Consider the following 12478-nt stretch of genomic DNA (forward strand, 5'->3'; position numbering starts at 1 on the left):
GCAGTTGTTCCATCTGCTTCTCGACCTGGGCAAACCTCTCAGAAAAGTCCTTTTCAGCTTTGTCAAAGGTGGCACTCCTCTCCTCATGATCTTTCCTCATTTGTGCCATTTCTTGAGAAAGTTCAGAGTTTTTTCTCTCCCATTCCGTTCTTTCCTTTGCCAGCTGCTTCTTTTCCTTTGATAAAGCAAGCTGATGCTCATTGATGAGACAGTTCTTTTCTTCTTGTAAGTTCTTCTGTTGTTGAAGATTTTGTTCTGTATCAACAAACATAGCTTTTGCCTCGGCCGATTCTTTCACCTGCTTGGCTAAGCGTGTCTCTGCTTCGTTTGCCCTGGTTTTCTCCTCTTTGAGAGAATTTTCCAGCTGGGATATTTTATCAGTGAGGTCTGACATTTCCATCTGATGCTGCTTGTCCATCTGTTGTTTTTGCTGGTCAAGCTTTTCCTCCAAGACACCATCAAAATTGTTTATTATGGTGACTTTTTCCGCAGACGTTTCTTGCTCTTCCATCTGCTTCTCGACCTGGGCAATCTTTTCTGAAAACTCCTTTTCAGCTTTGTCAAAAGAGGCAATCCTTTCCTCATGATCTTTCCTCATTTGTGCAATTTCTCGAGAAAGTTTAGAGTTTTTTCTCTCCAAATCTTCTCTGTCCGTTTCCAGCTGGTTTTGTTGGTCAAGCAATTCCTTCAAGGTACCTTCAAGATTGTTTATAGTCGTGACCTTTTCTGCAATGGTTGCTTGCTGTTGCTTCATCTGCTTCTCGACCTGGGCAAACTTTTCAGAAAAGTCCTTTTCAGCTTTGTCACAGGGGGCACTCCTTTCCTCATGATCTTTCCTCATTTTTGCAATTTCCTGAGAAAGTTCAGAGTTTTTTCTCTCCCATTCTGTTCTTTCCATTGCCAGCTGTTTCTTTTCCTTTGATAAAGCAAGCTGATGCTCATTGATGAGACAGTTCTTTTCTTCTTGTAATTTCTTCTGTTGTTGAAGATTTCGTTCTGTATCAACAAACATAGCTTTTGCCTTGGCCGATTCTTTCACCTGCTTGGCTAAGCGTGTCTCTGCTTCGTTAGCCCTGGTTTTCTCCTCTTTGAGAGAATTTTCCAGCTGGGATATTTTATCAGTGAGGTCTGACATTTCCATCTGATGCTGCTTGTCCATCTGTTGTTTTTGCTGGTCAAGCTTTTCCTCCAAGACACCATCAAAATTGTTTATTATGGTGACTTTTTCCGCAGACGTTTCTTGCAGTTCCATCTGCTTCTCGACCTGGGCAATCTTTTCTGAAAACTCCTTTTCAGCTTTGTCAAAAGAGGCAATCCTTTCCTCATGATCTTTCCTCATTCGTGCAATTTCTTGAGAAAGTTTAGAGTTTTTTCTCTCCAAATCTTCTCTGTCCGTTTCCAGCTGGTTTTGTTGGTCAAGCAATTCCTTCAAGGTACCTTCAAGATTGTTTATAGTTGTGACCTTTTCTGCAATGGTTGTTTGCTGTTGCTTCATCTGCTTCTCGACCTGGGCAAACTTTTCAGAAAAGTCCTTTTCAGCTTTGTCACAGGGGGCACTCCTTTCCTCATGATCTTTCCTCATTTTAGCAATTTCCTGAGAAAGTTCAGAGTTTTTTCTCTCCCATTCTGTTCTTTCCATTGCCATCTGTTTCTTTTCCTTTGCTAATGCAACCTGATGCTCATTGATGAGACAGTTCTTTTCTTTTTGTAATTTCTTCTGTTGTTGGTATCATGAGATAGTTGTGCTGATTTTATCCAAGCTAGCACATATATAATACAGTTTAAATTGACTTGTTAAAATAATGCATCTTCTTTTTTCTGCTGCAGGCTTACTCTTGCTCACTAGATGGCACTGTCAGACTTTGGGACTTCACAGACGGCATTCCCATTAGGGTAAGATGGAATCATGTTGATTCTGTGTTATATCAGTAGATCATTTCACTTTTCTAATTGTAGCACAAATTGTGAGGCCTAAAGTTAATCCTTAATGTGCACATTTTGATATAACTTTTGTGAATTGTTTCAGACTTATGTCATTGGATACCCTATTCATGGCATCTATGCATCTGCAAAACATGAAGGTGTCATCTTTATTATCACCCCTATGCACACGGACACCAATTCTGGTACGTTTTATAATGCTTATGGACTAGCTGTTGCTTTGTTTTGATGTCATGCAAGACTGGAGGATTCCAGGGATGTAAAGACTAAAATTTTTACATCTAGAAGTGATTAAAATCTAATTTTTACATATTTTTTCGTTATTTTCCTATTTTTTGTCCTCATTATTGTAATTTTGTTTTGTTAGAAGCTTCATTAAACAAAAGCTGTATGAACAGAGGAGAAGAAAGTGGGCTAAAAGTAACTGGGTAAACATTTGATTCTGTTTTATTTATGTATGGTCTGTGCATCTGCACAGAGTTGTTCCAGCTGGTTGCGGTACATCTGCCACAGAGTGGAGAGCAGCTGGTGGAGGCCAGAGAGCTCTCCGCTGTGCTCAGCAACGTCAGTTCCAACCCAGCAGCCACCGCCTTTGGTAGAGAGGTGAGAACATCCAGATGTGGTTCACCCACGTTTTAGGAAATTCTAGTCTCTGTGTTGCCTTTGGATTTGATTTAAAAGGTAGCATTGATGTTGATTTTCCCACCATCCTTCACATGTGATCTGAAACTATGACTTTTGCAGGGACAATACATAGTTTCAGCAAAACCTTTGGAGCTGGAAGTTTACTTCTTTAAGAAGCAAAAATCCTACAGGTGAGCTTTGTAATCCGACAAAATAACTTTTCTTTTTTTTATTAAATAAATGAATTAGTAAAGTGAATATTGACTTTAATCATGGGCATGTGTTTGGATCTACAGCTTTTATCTCAAAAAAGACAACCAGAAAGGAGGCAAGAACACATTTACATGCATTACCTGCCACCCAACAGAGGACTGTATTGCATCAGGGCACGAAGATGGCAAGATCCGCCTGTGGTGAGTCAGCTGACGGGCTGCTATTACCCCTCTATATTAAAGTCCCACTCCAACTATATTTTCATCTGTTGTAAAATTGTTCCCAGGGGTCTTTTAATGATGACTATACAGTTTTTAGCCTAAATCAAAAAGCCTGTGTTGTTTTTTTAAGACTTATTTTCTGCAGTGCAGCAGGCAGGAGTTCATTTGCCTCTGGGCTGAGTCTACTTTGAAAAGCAACTTGTAAATGAGATACAGTTGGAGTGCTTAATGTTGTTTTGTATGTCATACTCTAAAAAAGAAGTGATAAATTGGAATATATTACAATATGGATCGTATCGTAAGACATGTATCAGGGATGCGTATTGTATCGCCAGACTTTTGCCAATACACACCCCTACAAAAGCTGATATTTTGGGGAAAGTTTTAGATGGTGGCTTCACACTTTTGTTTTTTTTTTAAGTTTTCCATCCTTCTTTGTTGGCTTTATTTTGATATTTTCCACTATTTTTTTTAAATAAATCTCGGTCTAATTTGTAAATTCTTCTTTGATTTTTGACTCTTTGCTGTCATCCTTTCAGGAGAAACTTTAACCATAAGAAGGAGTACACATACTCCACACTGCACTGGCATCACAGCGCTGTGAGCTCCCTGCGATTCACTCCAGAAGGTATGCCAGTGTTTTAATTACAGCATCTGATAAGCACTAGAATCAGATCTATGTTTACAGTTCATTATTATTATAATAATTATTTATTAGTTAGATTCTAGTTGACAGCATCATCTCAGAGCTGGGACTTGAACAGGAAGTTCTCCTGCATTTATGTAAATACCTTTTAAATCAGGCACCAACCTGCTGAGTGGAGGTGTGGAGTCGGTACTGGTTCAGTGGCGCTACAACCAGGAGAGCCAGCGAGACTTCCTGCCCCGCCTGGGCGGAGCCATCACACACATTTCAGTTTCTCCGGATGGAGCTCTGTTCTGTACTTCACACAGTGACAACAGTAAGAGTTTATTCAAACAGCTTAAATGCCTTGAGTGAAAGTAATATCTAATACTTTCAGTAAATAAACCATCTTTGTGTTCATTTTTTTAAATGATTTTTTTTTTGTCTCACTCAGAAATCACAATCATCCAAAGTTGTGTCAAAGTGTCCGCCGTGATTCAAGGTCTGGTCAAAGGTGAGTGCAGGTGGAATCAGCTCGGTGTGATCATAAACATGGTGAACAGGCTCACAAACAGTAACTGTATATCTCATGGATGACCTTTAGACTTCTCAGAAGGACTTTTCTTTAGGGGAAAAAGCTCAGAAATCTGCTTATCCTCTAGTGTTTCAGCTAAAGACATCCACCAATTGCTCCTAAAGTTAAAAAAAGTAACTTTTATTGTATATAAACAGTTAAAGGAGTTAAAACAGAGGTTAGCTTGTTGAATTACTGTACATTTAAAAAAACTAAATTTGATTATTTCTGAAGTTGGAAAGAAATGTTTTATATTAATTACAAGTTTTACAAAATTTCAATATTATTTTAATTCTTTCCACTACTTGTCAAGTCATTAAAAACTATTTGACAATCTTTATACTTAATAGATTCAATGTCATATGTGTGTGTACTGTATGTACAAGTGCAAAGACATCTATTAATGATTAGGAGCAACTATAACATCAAGAAGATAGCATATTTTTCTTTTATTTATTTTCTAATCAAAGATTTAATAATTCTTTGTATTTGTATTGTCTTTTGAAATGTTTGACTCTTGTCTCTTCATAGGTGACGGTATCAGGACAGACTTGATGATTGACCCTCGAAGCAAAGCTCTGGTGTTGAATGGGAAACCAGGGCACCTTCAGTTCTACTCTCTACAGAGAGACAAACTATTGTTCAATGTAAGAAGGGATGGCACATATTTGGTCCATTTAAACTTCTGACGTACAGCTGATTTAGTGATGTTCTTGCTGGTGTCTTCTGCGCAGCTGGACATAGTGCAGCAGGAGTACATTCATGAATCAGGCCTGCAGCAGTTTGAGGTGGTTATGGCTGCGTTTGATGCCGGGGGAAGCTGGCTCGCCACCGTAGAAGAAAGAAAACAGAAAGACGCCGAGCTGGAGCTTAGCTTGAAACTCTGGGCATTTGATGATCGGAGACAGAGGTATGCTTTTTTTTAACATAACCCGTATTTTCTTCATCTGTGGAATACAATGAGTTTTCTTTTTATTATTATTCTAGTTTTGTGCTGAACACAACTATCTCGGCCCCCCACGAGGCACAGATTACAGCCTTGTGCTTTCCCCACGTGTCTGACGGGCAGACCACCATGTTGGTGTCCACCAGCAGGGATGGACACTTCAAAGCCTGGCAGCTGGCTGCACCAGCCCACACAGAAGGTAAGCAGGGAGCCAACGCTGGACCAGACTGCTCCAGTTTGACCTTTGCTTTTTTTTTAGCTACAATACAAATGTTTCTCTTTTTATTACCAACCTTTTATGGTTTTGTTTTATGTGCTTTTATTTTTTGTGAAGATTGATGTTTTTCCTTTTGGTTTTTAAGTTAAAGAATGTTTTTAATTTTTACATTTTGTATGAAAAGTGCTTTATAAATAAAGTTTGAATTTAAATAGCAGTAGTGTTGGTTGGTAGCTCCAAATCCAACTCCTTGTCCACTTTGGGCACTACTTCTTAGACCTATCCTGGAAATGTAGAAACAATTTTTACATTATGGAAACGTTGATCACCAAAGGAAAATAAAAACCACATTAGAAACTTTTAGAGTTTTGTTCAGGGTTGTGTGTTTAATCAAAGGCATGTAAAACATCAGAGCAAATAAGGTATTTGAAGTTTTTAATATTTTTTAATCCTACTAATGGTAATCTGTTCATTGATGCTAAAGTTTAATGACTTTGCATGTTTAGTAGCAGAAGTTACTCAGAGGGATTCTATTCTTCTTGTGCGTGTCAGCCTCTACCAGCTTTTTAAAACTGAAAACAGCCAAATTAAGCCTTGCTTCTCAGTAATCCATTCTCCTGGTGTCTGTCTCTTTCCGCCCTTTCCCTTCGCTTGTGTCAGCTGACAAAGGCCTGTCCTGGTCCTGTGATTTTGTGGGGGCCTACCACAGCCTGGTACCTGAGCGCTGCTGCTTCTCAGCCGACAGCTCCCTGCTGGCCGTGAGTTTCCAGGAGGTTGTGACCGTGTGGACTCCGGCCTCCTGGGAGCTCCTGACAACGCTCTCCCAGCCGCCGGGCGCCATCAGGTCCGTGCTCGTACATGCACACAAAAATCCATGTAGTTTGAAACCTCCCAAGTTTGAGTTCTAAGCTGTTTTCAAGAGTGTTAAATGACTGAGCACACTTTGGATTTTATCTAAAAAAAAAAAAAAATCGACAGAAAACTACATTTTTTAAGTTATCCTAAATCTTGATGAGAATTACTATTAAAATATATTATTTTCAGGTTTATTTGGAAAAATAAGTTAATGAATTTCCATAATAATATGTTGCAGGATCAGAATTTTTTCCTAATCTTATTTAGCCTAAATGTGCCGATGGAGCAAGTTCTTCTGCATGCAGACTAATTTCTTTCCTTTTATGGCTCAAACTTGTTCCAGAGGAACGACATTAGGACTCACCAAGCACGAGATTCTGTTTTCCCCTCACATTTGGCCTCTACAGAAAGAACCCAGACCTTTGCCCTACTTTTTATATTAAACCTTTAATTTAAACTGGAGAGTATAAGAGATAACTATAAACAGCAGCCAGACTCTCCCAGCATCAAAATAAGGTCAACAACTTTGGGCAGAAATAAACAAAGAAATTAATATTTTTATGTGTTTTAGGTCAAATGAAGTGAGCTTGATTGGAATTAGAGAAGCTTCTTTAACAACAAGTTTGACATCAAATTCAGCTGATGCCAAAACTTAAATTGTTTTTAAAGGTTCCCTCCATCAGTTGGGGACCAATGGGAGCCACACACTTCCAGAACCACACCTGAAATTAATAAACAGAACGGCACAAAGATCCACAAACACACAGAAGTCCCACTCTGACAAAAAAAAAATGGGGCTTTCGTAGAAATCTGAGTTCACTCTGACCTACTCCGAGCTTTTATCTGATCTGTTTATCGTTTTTGTTAGATAGGTGGTTGACTATAGTTTCTAGCCTTGACTTCTTTCTTAACCGGAGCTTACACTGTTTATAACATAATTATCTCCTCTGATGAGTAACAGGCAGTTTCCTATTATTTTATTCTTATGTTTTCTTAGTTAGAAGAAAGAGAAATATCCAAAGTAATTACCACCAGATACTCTGAACAATTCAAACATTCAGGACTGAAACCCTATCAGGAACCTAAATAAGAAAAAAGATCTCCTTACATGAGACTGGTAAAACACGTTTAGCTGTTAATGGCTTTGAGAGACATAAAGTTTTCTTTTGCTTTCATATATTTAGTTAACCTTTTGGAACTGAAGCCCAGAGCTTAGTTTCTCACAGCAGACCAGCTGAGCCAAAGAAGTCCTGCCTGTAGGCCAGCCGAGCGCTCGCTGCACTTTCTCAATGTTGCTCCAGTCTCAGAAATGTTGGCACGCTGCTCACAAAGAGCTTCTAGGTCACTGGGGACAAAAATCTCTGCTTCTAGTTTCTGCAAAACGTTTTGGAAAGAAAAAGAAAAAAGAGCAGTCATATTTTAGTACATTTACCAACCAAGTCACTGATCAGCCAGCAAAAGAGAATAAAACCTTTTGTTCACAGGAAGTCAACAAAAGACTGCTGATGCGCTCTCACTTTGAAGGCTTCCAAATAAAAATGTGTGTGATGCGGGGGAACTGGTTGGTTAAAGCTACACTGGGGATAAATTTAGTCAAAGGAAAAGAGAAGAGACTTGTTTTTTTCTCCTTTAGGGATCTTTGTTTTGGCCGGCTAAGCTGTTCCAAGTATCTGCTGGCAGCCACGACCAGCAAGCTGCTCTGCTGTTGGAACCTCCTCACCTGCTCCTGTAAGTCTCCTCGTGGGTTCACCAGGTGTTTGGGTCACGATGGGAGTTTTCTTAATTTTATCTCAGTACACCATGCACACAATAAATTAAAAACATGTAGCGGAAATTTAAGGTTTGGTGAATCTTAAGAAAATACTATTTATATAAGTGCAGCTTTATTGTCAAATCTAGATTAGATTGTAAAAGAAAAATACATAAATCAACAATATTTTCTCCTTTTTGGAAGAATTTGAGGAAATCTAAGATAAATAATACCTTTTAACCTCATGAAATAAAACTAGAAGTTTACTCTTTGAACAATATCTTTATTTAAATGTTTGCTTCAGATAAATTGAGATTTGTGTGCTTGTTTGACAGTGGAGTGGGTCACCTCCATGGACGTCAGCCTGCTGCGGGCTGATCCTCTCTCTGAAAACATGGCTGCCTTCTGCTTTGAAGCTGGATCCACAGACTGTGAGTTTGATGCTAAAATGTTTTTATTGACATTGAATTTGGGCATTTTTAAGTCAAAATAAAACAAAAAATCATTGTTTAAGCCCTTTAGACTCCCCTCAGACAGTTATTTAATGTATTTTCTTATTTGACATTTATTTTTTCCGCCCATCTTTGTTTTCCAGTGTTTGTGTTCAAGCCCTGTGAGCCACGGCCGCTGTTTTCCCATAAGGCTTTGTGCTCGGGGAGGGTGACTCATGCTGTTTTTGCCCCAAGAGAAGTGATGCTGGAGAGCTGCGATGAAAGCAGCCAGTGGCTAAACTCTTCACAACTTTTCTTCCTCTCACCATCTATGGTAAAGACGCACTCGGTGCTTAAAGTACACAAACAGTTTTAGAGAGCAGCCAAATACTTTGGAGTAAATGCGAGGAAACGTTTGGCAGTTTTGTTGAACAGAATGAATGCGATGATGGGGAAGCAGATAGGAAATCACTGAATGAAGCTTCTGTCAGATTCTACTTATAGAGATCACAAAAATGTACAAAACGTTTGAAAAATATTCACATCCTTACAAGGGTTGTAGACTTTTTTTGTCAAGGTAAAATATTTCTCTAGTAAAAATACTTTATAAAACAAGTCGATGCACAAATCAGTCCTTTTTTTTTTTTTTTTTTGCTCTGTTGTGATTTCTTGACTCTTTTCTGCAGGACCTGCTGACGTTCATCACCAAAGCGGAGGAGGACAGACTAATGGCTTCAAATAAGCAGGTTAGATGAAATTCTGTCATTATTGTTCAGCGGACATTTGAAAGACGCCATAATGGTGCAGTTTAACTCATTTGTTTGTTGCATAGTTTTCTTTCAAATAAAAAAAAATCTGAATCTCCAAAAGTCAAACATTTTGCTCATTTAACTTGGTGAAAGGCTGTTTTTGGAGCTAGCACAAAGGCTCACAGCTACCAGACTGCATCTCACTGTGCTCACTTCATGAAGTGGCACAAAGTTATGAAGTTTTCCAATAAACAGGCCAACGTCACACTGCTTTTGTCGTCCGGATTTGATAAAATTTGGAGGAAAAAAAGTGTAAAACATTTCTATATAACCTAAAAAAAGCTTTAAACATTTTAATTTATGTTTCTATTTAATGTTTGTTGATATTTACAATATATTTAACATAATTTTTTATTTTTCAGCTTGTGGTCAGTGACGATGTTGCCATGACGCCCTTCCACCTGTTGCTGGGGAAACATCAGAAACAGCAGCAGGACAATCCGCAGCAGGAGAGCAGCCAGTCTGTGGAGCCGATACCTCAGCCTTCCAGCTCTGCTGGCATCAACGAGGTTTGTAGTTTGACTCCGTTTCCCAATGACCCACACGTGCACGTTTTAAGGATCTAACGCGCCCTGTGTTTGCAACAGCTGCTGCAGATGCCGGCTCACGTTTTACCCTCTGCCAGCTTCCTCTGCTCCATGTTTGTTCAGTCTCTGCTCATCTCTGTCAAAGATCCCAGGTCAGTAAAAAAACCCTCTTTAGGAACAAACAAATAAAATGTATTAATTCCTAAACGTCATAAGTATAAAACTTGGTTTTTGTCTGTGTTAGTGCATAATTTGAAGCCTCATTGAACACACTGCAGTACGATTTGAAAAAACATACATGATTCAGGATTCCCAGAGCTAAAAGTGTGCACATGGGAAATCAGGTTGTTTTTGTTTGCAATAATGCTGAGTCATGCCAATGTTTTTTTTTCTCCAATCTGCTCTCTTAGTGCCAGTGAACAAAACAAAGAGGAGGAGGAAATGGAAAGTGAGAAAGAGGAAGAGGATTCCGATGGGGAAATGGAATCCAGAATCTCAAGACCAGAACACATGCCGTCAGGGGGCCAGGAATCGGTGTGCGCTGCCCCCACCCTGACAAAAGAAGAAGCTAGGAAACTCAGGAGACTCAAGAAACTTGATCACAGTTGGATGAAAGGTCTTTTAGACAAGTGAACGTAGACGTTTGTCTAAGCTTCTCTTTCGACTCGCTGTGTGGATTTCAGTAATGGAGAAAAACAATTCTCAGAGGATTAGATGATTGGAAGCAAACATGTTTTATCAAAGCAATATGTGCTGCTTTGGCAGGACTGTGTTAAACCCCCAACAAGATTTATTTGCTTTTTTCTGCAAAAACAAAATCACTTTTGTATTGTGTTGAGGTTCCTCTGGACTTATTTACATCACTGTTTTCTGAAGCATTCCTATTAGATTTGTTTCAGTCAGATAATAAACTCTTGTGTCATAGCTTTGTTTTTTTTCCTGGTTCATTATTCCTGTTAAACGTGAGCAAGATCTACATAAAAAAATGTCTACAATTGGTAGAAGTTCATTCTACAGAGAAGCTTCATATCGTTAAACATGATGGTTTTCCGTTACGGAAATGCAGGATATTATTCCTACTTCCTAGTATTGTTACTGCAAAGTTTTTCTCCATCCGAAGTTGCATTTTCTTGTTTTGTATGTGATTTAACTTTCGACTATTTTGACTGAATGTCATCATGCCTCCACCTCTCAGTTTCATATTTCCAAAGTCACTATTTACTTTTGAGTCAGACGAAGTCCAAGGCTGGGGTCAAACCTTGTTGATGTTGTGGGCATGCACAGCAGCAGTGTGTAATGGTATTTTATTACATACAAATATTTAATAAAAACATTTTCTTACAGCTTTCTGTTCCAACAGATTTTTTGGGTGAAATTTAAATATGTATCCATGATATTAAATGAGAGAGAATAAAATGAGGTTATGTAACATTTTCCTGCATCGTTGTTTAAAAGTTAGTGCTGGAAAATAAGTATGCATTAAATTCTGCTTAAGAAAGCATCACGTTTTGATGTCAGTCTTCTAAATGATGGAACTGAACTTTTTTTTTTTTTTTTTTAGTTCCTCTGTGTCAGGTGCTTCTGTCAGTTCATGAACTTTCTTTACATTTGGCCTTTTCCAACACTACCTCTTTTGCTGCTTTAATGCACTTGTGTTTTTCCAAAAAAGATCCACATAAACCACATATGTTTTAAACAAGTTATGAGCAGTTTTTACCATATTGATCGCCTGGATACAGTTTTATATTAAGCATTTTCCATTTACCATGCCACTGTGTAATGACCAAACCCTAAGGTTTACTGTCTTCTGTTTGAGATAACTTCCCAATGGTTTCAGACACATTTGTATGTACTGAAAATCTTTAAAAAATCAAGCTTAGAAAAAAAATATATTTTAATTTTTTTTCTCCACAACTGTAATTATTGCGGGAAGATTTTACAGCATTTTCAGCAACAACACGTGAATCACACTGCACCAAACCGAGGCAAGACATGAAAAATAAACGATAAAGAATAGAGGATGCTAAATTCAAGACCATCATGTGCAAACTCCACTTTTTTTCTCTTCATAAGCAAATGTGCACATTAGGATGAACTCTGCACATTTATCTGGAGTCAGTTTCTGTGTGTAGACGTTGGACCCACAGTCAGCAGCATTTTCCTTATAAAGTAGATGGTTTTTCAGTTACAAGAAGACCTTTTGTTTCAGCTTTGAACCTTTCAGTCCACACACTAAGTCCATCTGCATGCAGCTGATACAGGACCTCATATACAGTATAGGTGCATATCTTATCTGTAAGTTCAGTACAGTGGAAAGTAAGAGTGCAACAGATTAGTTTGACATCTTTAAAATAAAAAATAAAATTCTAGAAGCCTGGATAAATGCTTGCCTTCAAACAAATACATTTTTAAAAATTTCAATTTATTTAATGCATCTATAAACTACTTATTTTAAGTTTGATCCAATGGAGAAGTTGTTCATTTCCCTTTGGAGTGTTTGGGAACGTGCTGACTCAAAGCCCACTCAACAGGGCTCTCCTGTGCAAATCCAGGTCATTGTTCGTGTCTCCTGCAGGCCCACATGTCCAGGCTCAGCTTTAACTCTGCCTACAGAAAAGGACTCTGGGGGGGAATTAGTTGCTAAACTCCTCAGTGGTATGTGACCTCACACAGCAGCAGCCAAAGCCTGCACTGAGGCCGAGATGTACAACATACATTAAGCACAGAAAAGACTCCATAGACACG

General features: G+C 38.6%; 1 protein-coding gene across 1 annotated transcript in view; it reads left to right on the forward strand.

The window, feature by feature from the left end:
• Window positions 1-11076, forward strand: part of wdr75 (WD repeat domain 75) — a 12147-nt gene extending 1071 nt beyond the window's left edge. Inside the window, exons 3-21 of the mRNA XM_024286057.2 lie at window positions 1828-1893; window positions 2027-2126; window positions 2420-2544; window positions 2686-2756; window positions 2862-2978; window positions 3539-3627; window positions 3803-3961; window positions 4079-4138; window positions 4730-4845; window positions 4933-5108; window positions 5186-5343; window positions 6022-6205; window positions 7850-7944; window positions 8302-8397; window positions 8562-8731; window positions 9084-9143; window positions 9569-9715; window positions 9794-9885; window positions 10144-11076. Coding sequence (XP_024141825.1) covers window positions 1828-1893; window positions 2027-2126; window positions 2420-2544; window positions 2686-2756; window positions 2862-2978; window positions 3539-3627; window positions 3803-3961; window positions 4079-4138; window positions 4730-4845; window positions 4933-5108; window positions 5186-5343; window positions 6022-6205; window positions 7850-7944; window positions 8302-8397; window positions 8562-8731; window positions 9084-9143; window positions 9569-9715; window positions 9794-9885; window positions 10144-10366 — 2304 coding nt within the window. The 3' untranslated portion in view covers window positions 10367-11076. The remainder of the gene's footprint in view (window positions 1-1827; window positions 1894-2026; window positions 2127-2419; window positions 2545-2685; window positions 2757-2861; window positions 2979-3538; window positions 3628-3802; window positions 3962-4078; window positions 4139-4729; window positions 4846-4932; window positions 5109-5185; window positions 5344-6021; window positions 6206-7849; window positions 7945-8301; window positions 8398-8561; window positions 8732-9083; window positions 9144-9568; window positions 9716-9793; window positions 9886-10143) is intronic.
• Window positions 11077-12478: the final 1402 nt, after the last annotated feature.

The sequence above is a fragment of the Oryzias melastigma genome, linkage group LG21 (assembly GCF_002922805.2).
Source record: "Oryzias melastigma strain HK-1 linkage group LG21, ASM292280v2, whole genome shotgun sequence".
In the NCBI taxonomy this organism is placed as follows: domain Eukaryota; kingdom Metazoa; phylum Chordata; class Actinopteri; order Beloniformes; family Adrianichthyidae; genus Oryzias; species Oryzias melastigma.